This window comes from Amblyraja radiata, chromosome 20, assembly GCF_010909765.2.
Source record: "Amblyraja radiata isolate CabotCenter1 chromosome 20, sAmbRad1.1.pri, whole genome shotgun sequence".
NCBI classification, from domain to species: domain Eukaryota; kingdom Metazoa; phylum Chordata; class Chondrichthyes; order Rajiformes; family Rajidae; genus Amblyraja; species Amblyraja radiata.
Window position 1 is genome coordinate 35,089,185 of NC_045975.1, and position 17,824 is coordinate 35,107,008.

Below are 17,824 nucleotides of genomic sequence, written 5' to 3' on the forward strand. Positions count from 1 at the left end.
GAGAAAGTCCATCAATTGTTTATTGTTGCTACGAGAGCGTTCTCCTTCCTCGCCAATCTTATCAGGGAATCTTCTTTGCTTTATCTGGCCCATTCTCCAATTGTCCAACGATAAACCTTTGTATTAAATAAATAGAATGCATAGGCTTTGAAAACAATGTAAATGGAAAGTATAAAAGACAAACTCTCTGTGATGCTGCTGACTACAGGGCTGCCAACTCTCACGCTTTGAGCGTGAGAATCACGCCCTCAAGCAAACTCTCACGCCCTCACGCTGATCAGAAATTTCTCACGCTCAGTGGTGAGAAATTTTGAGATCAACAAAAATGTCAAAACTCGGATAAACTGCATGGTCCGCGGCTGTTGGAGATCCGGGGCTGAGGGAGGGATGGGAGCAGAACCAGCAGCGGGAACAGATGCGGGGAGCCGGGACTGGCGAGTGTTTGCGGCGCTGTCGAGTGTTTGCGGGGCTGGCGAGTGTTTGCAGGGCTGGCCATGGAGCATTCCGGACAGTGCGAGTGTCCCGGGCTGCGAAGCCGTCGGAAGCGTTGTGCCGCTGCCGCGAGAGTCTCTGTGCCGAAGGGACAGACTCTCAAAGGGAGGTGGAGAGAGAGAGAGGGGAAGGAGACAGGGGGAGAGAGAGGGGGGTGAGAGGAGAGAGAGGGGAGAGACAGAGGGGGCGTGAATGGAGAGAGAGACGAGGGAGAGGGGGGGAGTGAGGTGGGAGGGGGGGGAAGAGAGAGATGGAAGAGAGAGAGGGGTGAGAGGGAAGAGAGAGGGGGTGGAGAGGGTAGGAGAGAATGGGAGAGAGAGGGGGAAGAGAGAGGGGTGGTAAAAGAGAGAGGGAGAGAGGGGGAAAGAGAGAGAGATGGGGGCGGGCAAAGAGAAAGAGGAGATAGAGACAGAGGAGAAAGAGAGAGGGGGGAGAGAGCCAGGGGGAGAGTGAGGTGGGAGGGAGAAATGGGGGAGAGAGGGAGATAGAGATGAGAGAGATGAGGGGGTGAAGAGAGAGTGGTGAGAGGAGAGACAGAGAGAGAGGGGAGAGTGTGTAGAGAGGGAGAGAGCGAGAGATAGAGAGGGAGGGAGAAAGAGAGAGTGAGGGGGAGAGAGGGATAGAGAGAGAAGAGGGGGAGAGGGAGAAGAAAGAGGGGGAGAGAGAGAAAGAGGGGGGGAGAGAGAGAGTTAGGGGAGAGAGTTAGGGGAAAGAGAAGGGGGAGAGAGAGGAGAGATGGGATGAGAGAGAGGGGGAGAGTGAGGTGGGAGCGCGAGAGGGGGAAGCGAGAGAGAGGGAGAGAGAGAGGGGGGAGAGAGAGAGGGGGAGAGGGAAGGGGAGAGAGTGAGAGGGGTGAGAGGAGAGAGAGGGGGAGGGGAGAGAGAGAGAGGGAGGGGAGAGAGAGGGGGAGAGAGAGGGGGGTTGAGAGGAGAGAGAGCGGAAGAGAGGGGGAGAGAGAGAGGGGGAGAGAGAGAGAGGGATGAGAGTGAGGTGGGAGGGAGAGAGAGAGGGGAGAGAAAGAGGGGAGAGAGAGAGGAGAGAGAGAGAGAGAGAGAGAGAGGGAGAGGGGGATAGAGGCAGGGCTGCCAACTCCCATGCATTGAGCGTGAGAATCAGGCATTTCACCAAATTCTCACGCTGATCACAAATTTCTCTCGCTCTGTTGAGAAATTCTGTGATCAACGAAAATTTCAAAACTCATATCAACTGCATGGGCCGCGGGTGTTGGAAGCAGAAGCAGCGGCGGGGACAGATGCGGACGGGGAGCGGGGCTGGAGAGTGTTTGCCGGGCTGGCAAGTCGCTCACTGCAGCTCCGGCCATGGAGCAGCCTCAGTGCAAGAGTCCTGGGCCGTCGGAGGCGTCGAAGCGTTGCGCCGCTGCCGTGAGAGTCTCTGTGCCGAATTCGCCCAGGTGACCGGCATGGATCAGGCTGCGGCTCAGTGCATCCTGGAGGACAACCAGTGGATGCTGGAAGTAAGTACCAAGCACTGGGTAGATACGGTGGAAGAAAGTGGACTTCAAATGGGGGTGGTTGGTGAAAGCATCCTGCTTGCCTGCTAGATTTTCACTTACTGTAACTGCAGGAAAAATGCTCCCGATGTTGGGGGCGTTCAGAACCATGGGTCACAGTTTAAGAATAAAGGGGGGGCCAGTTAGGACTGAGATGAGAACAAACTTTCTTCACGCAGAGAGTTGTGAATCTGTGGAATTCTCTGCCACATCAAGGGATATGGGGAAAAAACAGGAAAGAGGTACTGATTTTAGATGAATAGCCATGATCATATTGAATGACAGTGCTGGCTCGAAGGGCCGATGGCCTATTCCTGCACCTATTTTCTATGTTTCTATGCTTGAATATATGGCAATAAAACTCGATCACTTGATTTTGAAGCATTCATGCATGGTGGAGGTATAATGTATTCATAGAGTGATACAGTCTATGTAACAGGCCCTTCGGTGCAACTTGCCCACACCCGCCAACATGTCCCAGCTACGCCACCTGCTTTTGGTCCATAACTCCAAACCTGTCCTATCCATGTATCAGTCTAACTTTTTCTTAAATGTTGGGATGGTCCCTGCCTCAACTACCTCCTCTGGCAGCTTGTTCCATACACCCATCACCCTTTGTGTGGATAAAGTTAACCCTTAAAAAGTTACCTCTTAAAAATACTTCATACAAAAAACATTGAAATCATACTACTACAGTGCACTAAAACATGATTTTAATACATCAAATTTCAAAAGTTCCTACCCTGGGAGGGGGGACACCCTTCTTCCACACCCTCTCCCCACTCGGTTGCTCCACTCCCTCACCGGGTACCCCCAAGGCCAGTGATCAGTGATCGCACAGCCTCCTCCCTTTCAAAAACGCTCCAATCCAATTTAAAGCATATATATTGCATTCAAGTGTAAGTTAAAAGACTCGCTACAGTATGCACCATATTACACAATTTCAAGCTGAAAAATGCAAATGTTCCGTACCAATGGGAGGGGGACACCCTCCTACCCCCCCCCCCCCAAACCGGGTCGCTATGCTCCCTCGGGTTTGGTCTCTCGCAATTTCTCACTCCAAACTCTCACCCAATGTTGGCAGGCCTGTGACTATCAGATTTCTTCCGCCACACACAGTTTAATACTGCGCGAGGTACAAAATAACACATGGTTTTATGGAATTTGAGATTCAAAAGTCACACACAGACTAATAACGAGAGGGCTTTGGGGATTACACAGAATTTAAATGTGTGTGCGGTACCAGGTCACATTTAATCTCATGATGTATATGGGCCGCGCCCAGTCTAACGGTAGGTGACGCACAACATTAGGCATAATCTAAATGTATGAGGGAGGTCACATGTAATTTTATGGTGTATGATGTAGGCGGTCAAAAAAATTCCATTGGATATGTGCTGGATTTTCTTCGGCTTGGTTCAGGTTCAGCCACAGGATAGAAAATTATCTGTTGCAGCAAATAGAAGCACTTAAAAATACCATCAGAAACCAGGACTTTAAAACAATTTAACAGTGGAATCACTGCATTTTTCTACGGTAATTCTTCAATTAATTCTCTATTTGAACTCAAATAATAGTCTCCTGGGACAAATAATAGTCTCTTACCCTAGAACCTGAGCTGCTTATTAAGTATGTGCGTCAGAAAAAAGAGGTTATCGCAAATACGTGGTTATTGATTAAAAAGGAAGCATTAAATTGTCTGACAAAGGAAAAGTCTATTTGTTTTCACACGTCAAGAAGAGCCAAACGTTTGCTCAAAAACCTCTCTGTTCAGCTCTTGTCTGAACAGCATTCAACAAGAGCAGGCTGCTCCAGAAATAAGCGCCTGGATAATGAGGTTTCAGCAAGACTTGCATTAGATGACTCTGCGGTGTACCAGAGATGAAACAAAATGACCTGAGGGCACTGATGATAGGACATGAGCATATGATTGCATTCTCAGCCCAAACTCAATTCGGAGGTTTGTCAGTGACTTTGTGGCACACGCTACCAACCCCCAACCTATTTCTAATAAACAGTGTATTAAAACAGATCATAGATGCCTTTAAACTGAACCCCGTGCCTGAGAGATGAAGGGTGAATCCAGACTATAATCAGACACTTTAAAAGCCTTAGCTATACTGGAAAGCAGCATACATGGAGTGGGAATCAGTCTCATGCTTATGGAGTTTAGTCTTTGCTTCACACAATGCGACTTCTTCAGAAAACATGAGAAATCAAAAGGCACGACATCCCTTATTTGCTGGTTATATAACGATACGAGCAGGAGACAAGCAATAGGTGAGCTTCCCTCTAGATACAATTTAGTGCTCGTAACAAGATTGAAAAGTAGGTGGTGAGAATTTGGTTATAGTAATGAGCTTTCACAGATGCACAATTTTTCATCGGCAGCTGGCAATATCAAAATCAAATGAGGGATTTTTGAAAGATTTCAAAATCCTGCAACAAGTAAGAATTTCATTGTTCCATTTCAGTACATCTATACAAAACTAAAGCTCTGATCTTGTTATCTTCTGATTGCACGGTCATTCTATTTGCGCAAAAGCATTACGCGATAGCACTACGATTTTTCGCCAGCTTACTCACCGTTCTCCTGCGCTGTGATTGCACCAAGTTTCGTTCCGATCGGTGGTCTAATGTAAACTTTAGCGAGGTTTAAAAATCTTAAAAACTGCGCGTGCGCAGATCGATCTCCTCTCCTGCCTTTCAGCGCCGCGTCTTTTCTCCTGTGACTCCGCGGGACGGTCCGCCCCTTCCTGCGCCATCGCGTCTTTATTACTGGAGCGGTGGATGGCCGGCGGAGGTTTTCACAATTTTCGGAGGGACTGGAAACGGCCCGGCCCGGCACGGGAAATGTCACCAAACAGAAAGCGGAGAATCTGATCTCGGCAGAGAACGACCAGCGACCAGCGGTCCAGCGACTGCTGTGAGTCTGCTCCAGCCCCTTCCCCTCTGGCCTCCCTCGCTGGCTCCTTCCCCCCTCCCCCGTGATACCCCCCACTCGTATTTTCTCCGAGCTCTCTCCCCCCACCCACAAGCCCCCCTCCCCCACTCCCGTCAGCTGCGCCTGCGCAGTAACACCTGCGTGTTCTACGTCACAATGAGAACCCATTGGACGGGAATGGATGCGCCGCCGGAGAGCCGCTAAGAGTGGATGGGGGAATGGAGTGAGTGCGTGGGGGTTGGAAGGGCAAGAGACGGAGTGGGGGGGGGGGTGAGGGGAGGAGGGGGGGGATCAGGGGCGTCACAACGGGAACCCGTCACCGCGCCTGCGCAGTTATGGGCTGTGGGTGAGTGGTGGAATAATGCATTGGGGGAACGGGTGAGTGTTGGAATATTGCGTTGGGGAATGGGTTGTGTTGGGGGACCAGGCCTCCTGTGATTAGTGTTAAATTGTCTGCCTTTTCCTGCCTACAACTACATCTTAAGATGGATTTTAAACAACCATCTTCTAATCATGACTCTTGTGATATCTCTCCGAGGTCTTGGGGTGTTTTCCTATATCCAAGATGTGATATAAATGCAAGTTTTCAAATAGTTGTGTAAAATTCCATGTTGGAATTAGAAAGCAAATAACTAAAAATTATTCACCAGAGAGGTCAAGCTGTTCTCAGTGTTATATCTCCATGCTTGTTACAGGACATTAAACAAAGCAGCTTATCTGAAACCTCAGTACAAGAAGCCAAAAAGTCTACCGTTAAATCCTATTAGAACACTTCAACTAGCATGTTCTTAACGTGAACTTCAGTAGGGAATTGAAATGTGTTCAAGTGGGAAGGTGTAAGAACTGGCTTTGGGCCATTTCCACCTTTACGATCCTCCACCTTTATGATCATATATGTACTACCTCAGTCCAATGCTACTTTCCTTTCTGATAGCTTAATGTTGCATTATAAAATGGGCAAACACAGACATAATGGTGACACAAGAGACATACCACCATTTTGTTTATGCAGGCATAATGGTCTGTGCAGAATACTGGTAAACATTGCATGTCCAAAAATTGCAAACTTGTATTTGGTAAGTAAAAGACACAACTCACAAGCATAAAATGTTTTGAAGGAATGGCATAACAAAACGTTTCATTTTTGCATATTTGAGGGTGGATTGGTTGGTTGGGGAGGAGCTGCTTCAATTAGAGAATAGAAAAAAAATCAAACATGCTGGAACAGGTCAAAGTGTGGAGAGTGAAACAGACCTTTCCATGACCTTTCCCATTACCAATTTAAGTTGGAGAGAAGAAGGAGGGGTGAAAAGAACAAAGGGAATATCTGCACGCAGTTTTATCTGGTAAAGCAAATGACTAGATACCTTGGGGCTGAAACACTCTCAACCTATTCCCAAACTTTATGAGGATGTGAGGATCAACAAGTATTGAATTACCCAAATGGTGGTAATGCCTTCTGGGAGAAGGTGTGAAGGATTGGCAGTTGCAGCTAGTCCACATGGAGGTGATGGAAATAGAAGGAATTATATTAAGTAGAGAGAAAAAAAAAGGTGGTGCTGTGCAATAAAGGGAGCAGTTGCTAAAATCTGAAATAAAAGAGAATGCTGGAAGTATTTAGAAGCTTAAGGAACATCTGTAGAGAAGCATGGAGTTAAGATTACAGATTGACGTTCTTACATCAGAGCAGGCCAGCCTGATACAAAAAACACAAAGTAAAACAAATTATAGATGCTCAAAATCTGAAACAAAAACATGCAATGTTGGAAAGATTCAGCGGGCCAGGCAGCATCTGTGGAAAGGGAAAGCATCAATAATCTGTGATCCTTCAACAGAGCTGGGATAAGGATGCAAGGAGGTTTTGAATAGGCAGGAATGTGAAGGAGGAATGTGTAAAAGGGTAATAGGATGAGTTTAAATGGTTTCTTGGGGACAACTGTAAGCACCTTGTTTTCCAGGACTGTATAATGAGCTGTATTACTTCAGGTTACATAAGGTGCTGCGAGAAAATTTGATGAAAATCAAAGAGCAAACGGGAGAGTTGTAGTGAGAGGACGGAGCAAGAAGTTGCATTTGATGGAGTCAAGCGATTGCAGATACCAGAATCAAGCCAAAACCTAAATGCTGGAACAGCTCAATGGGTCAGACAACATCTCTGGAGAAAAATGGACAGACTAAGTTTTGGGTCCATAGAATTCATCAGATTGATGGAGATCTCGATACGAAATGTCGCCTGTCCATTTCCCTCCACAGATGTTGCCTATCCAGCTGAGTTCTCTCAGCAGTTTGTTTTTTACTTAAGTTGTGTCCGATAGTGGCTATTTATGATTGTGAAAGTATGAAGATAGAGGCTCTGGGGAGATCATTACCTGAGGAAATGAGGTTATCAATGTACCGGGAGACAATGGTCTGGCATCCAGGAGCAGATACAGAGAGGTGTCAGGGAGCTGGTGTTCAGTCTCTGCGGGGTAGAACAATAAGCACTCCCATGATCAACATGTTGGGGGACCTGAGACGTTAACTACTATTAAATTCTATTTGAACACTCCACAGAGGCTGCTTAATATGATGAGTATTCCCAGCAAATTTTGATTTTGTTTCATATTTTCATAATCTCCAGGTTTTTTCTTTCTACTGTTTAAGATTGCATGCATTGTGTGTGCTCATTCGATGTGCCTGAAGCTCCAGTGGTGAGTGGTAGCTGTGCCCTGAAGTAAACTGGAGATGATTATGTTTCAGACAAGGAAGCAAATCTGAGATCAGTCTTTTTAGTTCCTTACCCACGTGACCAAGAGATGGGGAGGGAAGATTATTTAAACGGATTAATTTTTCAGCAAATGCTTTGTTTTTAAGTGAAATATCAGAAAGAAATGAATAATGGTGCCACTACTGCATGGTATGAACCCAATCCTCAGTGAACTCGATGTATAATTCAGTACAACACAATCAGTCTGAAGGAGAATCGCAACGTAAATGTTGTCTGTCCATTTCCCTCCATCGATGCTGCGTGACCTGCTGAGTTCCTGCAGCCCTTTGTTTTTACTCATTGTGTTTCTATGTTAGCCATGATTAAAATAATTACTTTGGAAAGTTGAAGCACATCAGCATATTTACTTTCTTCAGCATATGAGAAGATTCTGCATGTCATGAGGATTTGCTTGAATTTCTCACAGATGCACTATAGAAAGCCCATCAAGGACCTGTTACATCCTTCCATTCAGTTATAGTGTGCTGCATCTGGAAGACTGGAAGTACTGTCAGAATGCCTGCCACTCTGGTCATTCCCTTCTTTCTCTTCTATCTTCTGAAAGAAGATACAGGAGTTTGAAGGTTCGGATGTCTAATTTGAAGAACATTTTCTGCCCCCACTGCTCTCGGACTCCTGAACCAATCATCTCTTTCACACCACATTCTGGTGCTACTCTTCATCCTACCTCAATCGGATATTCTATTATTGTACTTTAATATTCTCAGATCTGCACCAGTATTTTTATGTTTAATGTTAAATTTCTTTATAATGTTATGTTGGATTCTTATTAGTGTGCTGCAATGGCAATTTGAATTTCATTACACTAATTGGTGTATGTGACAATAAATGAACCTTCGAACCAATCTTGCACCAGTCTGCTGTTTTGCATTTGTCATTATATTTATTGTTGTACTTTATTTCAGTTTAGAGATACAGCGTGGAAACAGGCCCTTCGTCCCACCGAGTCTGCACCGACCAGCTATCCCTCTGCACACTAACACTATCCTACACACACTAGGGGCAGTTTCCAATTATACCAATCCCATTAGCCTACAAACCTGTACGTCTTTGGAGTGTGCGAGGAAACCGGAGATACTAGAGAAAACCGACGGGGCCATGTGGAGAACGTACAAACAAGCACCTGTAATCAAGATTGAACCCGGGTCTCTGGTGCTGTAAGGCAACTCTACCGCTGCGCCACTGTGTTGCCGATTTATTGTTATATGTATACTGTTTGTTTTGTGGGCTTCATATGAAAGAATTTCATTGTGCTCTTGTGTATAAAATAATAAATTAACTTAATAGAAGCAATTATATCATAAAGTTCCTTTATCTGCAAAATAAATTTGTGCTTTGTGATTGAACTAATCTCCAAGGCGAAAACCAACGAAAAGGAATCTACAGATGAAAGAGCTATTTTAAATGTGCTACAATCTGAACAAAGTTACATCATCTTCTCTTGTGCTTTTTGTGTCTGTGGGGAAATGGAAACAGTTTATTTTTCCCTATCCAGACTTCATCCAAATGCCATTGAGGTGATATTTTGTCAACTGGGTAAGAAACATAATGTGGTATGCAGATCTTGCATTCCGCCAAATTATTTGTTCTAGTTTGCAGTGAAATTGCTACCTGAAAGCATTAGTTACTTTATTTAATTTACAAGGTACAAAGATATTAACTTTAATGCAATGCTAGAGTACACGCCCTGCGATCTCAACAGCACAGTAGACGCCGACTGAAGATGATATTCAACACTGAGGATGCGTTGTACGGTTGGTTGAGCTAGTGAACAGATATAATGAAAACAAGGTTTGCCCTCCAAATGGGGAAGGGGAGCGGGGGGTGCGCAAATCAACAGAAATCACATGCTATCAAGCATGACTTTAACTGCAAACAACATTTCTGACCACAAACATGATAATCATTGTGACAGCTGAACCGTTGTGCCAGAAATATATCCTCTATGCCATGGAGAGCATAATGAGTGGAACAGAGGCAGATATCCTTGCATTAGGTGTGAAATGATTCCTAGTTAACACTGTTACGAGGATCAATGAAACTCCACGATATATCAAAGGTTTATGCAACCATTTGTCTATTAGTGATCAGATCATCCTAAATCCATTCTAGGAGATTGCTCACATGAGAAAATGCTTCTCTGCAGTCACTGGGGAAGTGAAGTTAAGAGAAACTGTTCCCACCAATTCTGAGGTCAGAATCAAAAACAATGAGAACAGAAGAGGTAACCGCATCATGTCTGCAAGAAGCAAGAAATCATTAAAAATTGAGTTTTGTTCTCGGCTGTCATCTATTTTGTTTGATGAGGTTGATCGCAGCCTAGTAGAAAAGTTGTTTCTTCTTCCTCATTATTCAATACGGTTGGATGATGCACTTGCAACGGCAAGTCAAGAGTGTTACAGTATTTATGACCAAGACACCAGGTATAATTGAAATTCTGATCAAGGAATTGGTTAAAAAGTAGCAAGAGATTTTTCTGTGCCGTTTAAGTCCAGTGTGGACAAGCCCATTTACAGTTGCAGAAACAGAACTGTAGATGCTGGTTAATGCGCAAAAGTACACAAAGTGCTGGAGTAACTCAGCAGGTTAGGCAGCATCTCTGGAGAACATGGAAAGGTGACTTTTCAGGTCGAGACCCGTCTTCAGATCCTGAAGTAGGGTCTCGACCCAAAATGATTATCCCCACTTCCAATTTATAACTGGGAACCCTCTGAAGTCCAGTTAAGTAAGAAAATCACCAGAGGTCTACAGATGAACTCTATAGAGTCAGTGCTTCCTGCAGGTTCTAAGCTTGTTTGTGGCTGTCTGCTGTGTGTAATGATCTTGTGGTGGATAATGGGTACGGTGTGCATACAAACCTGTGGCTGGGGACTTGAAAGGTCTTTAGGTCAGCTCAATGTATCATCCTGTCTGAGGACCAATTTTTCAGTGCTCGACTGTAATACATCTTTTCACATATACCTTGATCTAATTTATTTTATTTGCAAGTTACAGCATTTGCCAGATGCTTTCTTAGGTTTAAAGTTTACAATATAAATATCGGTGGAGGGACATAGGAAAACAAACCGAAAGCATTGTCAACCTAATAACAATACCAACCTTGGGCTAGCTGCGTCTTTGTCTTCAAGACTTCTTCGATGTTACAGTCAATACTGGCGTAGGAATGGGGGATGGTAGACTTGGACTCTGTTAGTCTTCGTGCAATGACTTGCCGAACATTACTAGCAGGAATGTCTGTAAATGTGCCCTAGAAACAATGGAACGGTGTCAGTTATTAAATAACAAATAATCAAATTTGCTTGTTTAATATTAACAGAGAGTGCAATGATCAGCAGGTTACATCGAAGGTATAGACATTGCATTTCAGGAGGTGCAATTTCACTTAAATTAGGATCAAAAGCTATGAGGACGTCTGATTTAATGACGTTGACTGAGAATGAAGGTTGATGAAATATCTAGTGTTCTTGATCTCTCAAATATGATCTTTAACCTTGCACATTATTCTGCACAAGTATGTGTCATTTCTCTTTCATTGGATTCCACCTCCAATAATGCAGCAAATGTGTTCATGTCTAGGAGGGTTTAGACTCAGGGGTGCAATGCCACCACTTATGCTGGGACTTACCCAGATATCCCCACGAACGTCACAATTGCCAGTGTTGGCAGTAGCTTAAGCCAACAGCAGTTGCCACTGTGGGCTCCTCATGGAGTCAAAGGAACAACATGTTTTCCTGCAAGTTTCCCACTTCCCCATCTGCACCCAGTGCCAGCATTGCAGTGACCATTCAAACAAAAATAAATCAGATAAAAGAAGAAAAATTATATTTACTAAACAAAATTGAGGATATTGTGTTTTAAATTTCCATATCAGAATAAAAATGTGCTTTCAAGCATTTTAATATTTTGCAGCAGCAATTTTATTTATTCTCAAACTTATCCCAGGGATTACGATATGTTTGTGAATGTCACTGGCTCGATGGCACTGACAGCTATGACAGGCTGCGAGTGTGGAGAGGGTGCAGAGACTCAGCAGTTGGCAAAGTGGCTCAGAGAGCCAGTCGGCTGCCAGTGCTGATAATCCGAGGTAACTCAGTTGCACTGAGGTGCAAGGAGTCCAGCTCCCAGCAGGAGACTGCACAAGGGGGGTCATAGTGGAACAAATGGTGTGACAGAAGGAAGGCAGCCAACAGATTCTCAAATTATAATTTTTTTGGCTTTGTGTCATCTTCGGTGTAAACCAGCATCTGCATTTCTCTCCTACATATTTGGCGCTGGGGTTTGGCTCAGTAATGTGCACTGCTGGACCTGAAAGTACATCCACATATTCAGAACTACATCAACTCACATATACATGGCTTAGCACTCAGGGTGCGTTCCCATAAATGAATAGAATCAGCATTAATAAGGCATCATTGTAGCATTATCCACAGACAAATGTCTTACTGCAGTGCAAGGGACCTGGCATGAATGTCAACCCTCCTGGAGCAAACCCCTTCCCTGCTCTCAACAAATCAGCCATTTCTGGGTGAGGGGAAACTGCCAGTAGTGCTTGTGGAGGGAGGTTGGGTTGTAAGGCAATGCAATGTGGGTGCTCAGTGCTGGGATATAAGTAAGTAAGTAAGTTTTATTTATATAGCACGTTTTAAATCAACTCGCGTTGAAACCAAAGTGCTTTACATAAAATAAATAATGTTTCCATACATCCATAGAAAAAGATTAAAAAAAGAAAAATTGACACAACACATTGTAGAGTTCAACTCAAACGTCCCCCCACAACAGAATCAACATTTTCCACTGTGGGGAAAGGCACCAGAAAGTTTAGTCCTCTTCCTCTGTGATCACCCAAGGTCGGGGCCCATTTGTGGCCTTGCAGCCAGTCCGATGTTTTCAGGCCCTCTTGCCGTGAAGCTGGAACTCCGGCGTCGGGTGAACACTCCTCAGCGGCTTGGAAAGTCTGGAGCGGCCGCCTCCTCCCTCATGACAGTACCCCAGCAGTCCCAGTGAATGGGGCCATCATTCCAAGTGTTGACAGACTGTCCAGTTCCCAAGGGATAGCTCATCACTTGGATGTGATAGAAGCTGCTATCACTCCTCTCTTTGTTTGGCTGCATGGCTCTGCCCAGCCAAGAGATTTCTCTACAGTAATGAAGTCCACAGCCAGCAACCACTGATTCCTTCTCCTTTCCCCCGAGTCAGACTACCTTAGGCAATGAATGTTTACCGAACCACTCAACTGTATGATTTCCCTAAATAACATGGGGATATGGAGAAATGAAAAATAAATAAAACAAAAACCTCAAATGACATTAGAGGTATTTCATTTTATTTAGTCAGGCTGCAAGGAAAAGCAACCTTCAAACATAACTATGCTGGTCAGAAGGAATTTTATGTTCAGATAAACTCAAGTCAATGGGTTATTGAAGAACCTTAACAAAACAGTCAAATGTATGTTTTTGATATGTATTTTTACATGCCACTTTCAAAAATATATATTTGGTAGTTTTTAAATCACAGAGCGTCAATCAGAAGGTAAAAGGCACACAAGATACCAGTTCAGTAAATGCAATGGATAAATATTATTTTGTACTTTCATTCCGATGCATATTTTGTATATCACAGTGCTTGCCAGTCAGCAGACAATCAGCTCACCCACACAGTCAGGCCCAGTCAGAACTCCTGCCCCATGTTATTCCCAATGCCCTCCGGCAATGGCAATTGATGCAGTAAAGTAGAGAAGGGCAATAAAATTCAGCATTGCCAGCCAAATCCACATTGAAACATCTTCTGCCTTTTCAGAAACTAAGGAATTGTATTTGCGGTTAGGATATAGAAACATAACAAATAGGCGCAGGAGTAGGCCATTCGGCCCTTCGAGCCAGCACGGCCATTTAAAATGATCATGGTGATCATCCAAAATCAGTACCCCGTTCCTGCCTCCACTGCCTTCTGTCCTCCATGTCTACAAAGCCCTCAATGGGCTTGCCCCCACCTACATAAAAAGTCTTCTCACCCACCACTCTACCTCCAGGCCCCTCAGATCGGCCGACTTGGGGCTGCTGAATATCCCACGGTCTAGGCATAAGCTCAGGGGCGACCGCGCCTTTGCAGTTGCAGCACCTAGGCTGTGGAACAGCATCCCCTTTCCCATCAGAACTGCCCCCTCCATCGACTTTTAAGTCAAGACTAAAGACTTATCTATACTTCCAAGCCTTTCCAGACGTCCTCTGAGTGAGGGCTACATGTATATATGTATGTAGTCTGTTTTGTTGTGCTATTCTTATAACAAATGTAAAGCACTTTGGCCAACGAGAGTTGTTTTTTAAATGTGCTATATAAATAAATGTGACTTGACTTGACTTCTGTGGCAGAGAATTCCACAGATTCACAACTCTCTAGGTGAAAATGTTTTTCCTCATCTCAGTCCTAAATGGCCTTTCCTTTATTCTTAAACTGTGACCCCTGGTTCTGGAATCCCCCAACATCGGTACCATCTAGCCTGTCCAATCCCTTGTTTCTGTAAGATCCCTTCTCATCCTAAATTCCAGTGAATATAAGCCCAGTCGATCCCTTCTTTCATCATATGTCAGTCCTACCATCCTGGGAATTAACCTGGTGAACCTACGCTAAACTCCCTCAATAGCAAGAATGTCCTATTCCTATGTCCTATTAACTGTACAATTAAAAACATCGACTGCACAATGAAGTACAATTTATTTCCAATCAACAAGGCTAATTTTACACATAGTAAAGTAAAGCATGTTATTCCTGACCAATGAAGTACTGCCCAACCACAGTGTGTGCAATGTTTTATGGTCGCAATAGATATTGTGAATTTGCTGTGTTCTTTAGTCCAGTAAAATTTTGCAACAGCATACTTTGGGACCTATCCAAACTTTCCAAAGGAAGGGCGTTCTGAAACAGGACCTGAACAGATATCTACCATATGCTGATGAAACATAAACTATTTGTGGCAGTAATAGTCACATACAAATGTTAAGGAATGTTAGAATCATAATTTTGAATAGGCAACGATAAGTCACTGAGAAAATAAAACATTCGAGGCTCAATGCTCTTCTTCACGGTCACGGTGGTAGTAGATATAAAAATACATAATATTGCTTTTCTAAGTAATACAATTTTCAAGTGTGGTTTAAGAGTATCAAGAGGATGAGCTGATTAATTGCTTTAGCCTTTGCTGTCTTGATTTCAGGCAATTCCTGAATACATTAATATTATCATTCATTATACGCCGAATGCTGTTCTTTATAGGGAAAGTTTTTCATCCTGTTGCATCTGTCAGTGTATGCAAATCCTTGACATAGAACTCCTATATTGCTTAATATAGATTGGGTAGTATGTCAATTTTGCAGATATACTTCAAATTTTATAGCTTCTGTTTTTACGGAGTATTTCATTAATGCAATCTGAAATTATTTTGATGAAAGTTGTAGTAAAACTAGTCTGGTCTTTGAAAGAAAAATCTGTAAATAGGTTCGCTGATGAAGAGAGAGATAAAGTTATTTCAACAGCAGAGTCATGTGTACAATTTCTCTGCACTAGTTCTAACAACGATAAACTATCACTTACAAATCCAATCAATTGTTGCTATGCAGTGTTTACAGAACTGTCGCAGGCAAAACTGCCGTAGTGGGAATAAAGGGGGCCTTTTCTGGTTTGCTGCCGGTGACTATTGGTTATCAACAGGGGTCGGTGGAGGGCCTGCTACTTTTCATGTTACATGTTAATGATCTGGATGATGGAATTGATGGCTTTCTGGCCAGGTTTGCAGACGATACGAAGATAGGTGGAGGGGCAGGTAGTGTTGTGGATACTTCATCAAAATACTAAGGAAACTTGGTATGTCTCCCATGACTCTTACCAAAAAATATTTCCACAGATGCACTGTAGAAAGCATTCAATTGGGATACCTCACAGGTTGGTTTGGCAACAGCTCTGCCCAAGACTATAAGAAATTGCAGAGAGTTGCGGATGCAGCCCAATCAATCACACAGGCCAATCACCCTGCCACCGACTTCACCTACAGTTCACGCTGCCAACATAATCATGACAATCATTCACTCTCTCCCCAGGGAAAAAGTGCAAAAGCGTGAATGTTTGTACCGCCAGATTTAACCCTCTGTTATCAGACTGCTGAACGGTCCTCCCATCAGTTATGGTGTAGTCTCAATCTTCCAATCTACCTCAATACAGACGGTGGACTTTTTCTCTGCAACTGTGCAGTAATATTATATTCTGCACTTTGGTATTTTTCTCTTTGTACTATGTGTTCTGCTTGTAAATGGCTTGATTGTTCTCATGTGGAACATGATTTGACTGCTTTGCACACCAACAAAAACTTTTCACTGAATGTCAGTACATGTGACAATAATAAACCAATACCAATAATTCCAAAGGATTTTTCAAAGTAATTTCAGCAAGAAAAAAAACGTCTAATGCTTTTTAATTCCTGGCATGTTTGTTTGAATTATTCAGATGTAACGATTAAAAATGTCTTGGACATTTGTACTTAGGTTGTGTAGATATTGTGTAGAGGACCATTCCCTCCCTGGTTAATTCATCCCTTTCCACCCAAACCACCCTTTCTCCAGGTACCTTTCCATGCAACTACAGAAGATGCAACACCTGTCACTATACCTCCTCCCTTGACTGTCCAGGGACCCCGACAGTCCTTTCAAGTTAGGCAGAGGTTCACTTGCACCTCCTCCAACCTCATCTACTGTATCCGTTGTTCAAGATGTGGACTCTTATACATCAGCGTGACCAATCCTTTCGCTGAACAGCTTTTCTCAGTCCGCCTGGACTCCCGGTTGCCAAATACTTAATTCTCCTTCCCATTCCCACACTGATCTTTCTGTCCTAGGTCTCCTCCTTTGTCAGAGTGAGGCTAAATGCAAATTGGAGGAACAGCATCTCATATTTCGCTTGGGCAGCTTAAAGTCCAGCGAAATGATTCTTGATTTCTCTAACTTCAAGTAAGAGGCATTCCCTCTCTCTCTATCCCTCCCCCACCCAAGTCGCACCAGCTTCTCATTTTCACCCAACAAACAGCTAACAATGGCCTGTTTCCTTTTTCATCGTTACCTTTTTTGCATATCTTTCATTCATTGTTCTTTATCTCTCTACATCATCGTCTATATCTCTCATTTCCCTTTCCTCTGACTAGTCTGAAAAAGGGTCTTGACCTGAAACGTCACCCATTCCTTCTCTCCAGAGATGCTGCCTATCCCGCTGAGTTACTCCAGCTTTTTGTGTCCATCTTGTGTAGATATTAGAGGGTAGGTGCTTCATGTTTGCCTGCAAAACTTGCTGGTAGAGTGACTGATGGGTATAAAGACAAAATTACATTTGCACTAGATCATTATAAACTCAAAATTAAAGGGAGTGGAAAGTACACCCGTCAGGATACTTTAGGAAACATTCCATAATTACACAAAGGAACTGTGAGCCTATATAATTTCTATGAGTACTGCCCGCAGCTTTCGCAGTTGTTTACAGACGCACAATACAATGATGTCAACTACACTACAATTTAGTATTACATCACTTTCTCTTCAAAGGATTGTAACCACAATGGCACACTTGCTCTTCCGGAGTTTGACCCTAACCTGATATGCTTTGCCAAATGCTTCCTGAAGAGTGATAGTTTAACCAAGAAAAAATACAATGATGAGACTTGTATGCAAAATTTTATGCACTGCTGGGCCTTTGTGGCCTACTCAATGTCTGGGCGATACATTCAGAGGTTATATGGGTCTTATTTTATATAAACATCCATGCAACCCACACTACATAAAAAAGTTCTAAAATTATTCATCTATGGTACAAAACTAAATATTTTTAAGCAGCACTCATTTCCATATCTTAAAGTATCTGTGAATCTTTGATTTGCTCTTACGGTTCATTGAGTAAGGATTTGGTTTACTCAATAGGGGGTCTGTACCTATCCCAGTAATGTAGATGATCTGACATCTGATTTACAAGCATATCACATGAAAAGATTACACAAAAAGCTGGAGTATCTCAGCAAGACAGGCAGCATCTCTCGGGAGAAGGAATGAGTGTCGTTAGGGTCAAGACCCTTCTTCAGAAG

General features: G+C 43.5%; 1 protein-coding gene across 1 annotated transcript in view; it reads right to left on the reverse strand.

Annotated features, from left to right (window-relative positions):
• The window catches only part of pdhx (pyruvate dehydrogenase complex component X), a 163,637-nt gene that overhangs the window by 59,484 nt on the left and 86,329 nt on the right, over positions 1-17,824 (reverse strand). The window contains exon 7 of the mRNA XM_033039259.1: positions 10,813-10,960. Within this exon, the coding sequence (XP_032895150.1) occupies positions 10,813-10,960 (148 nt within the window). The remainder of the gene's footprint in view (positions 1-10,812; positions 10,961-17,824) is intronic.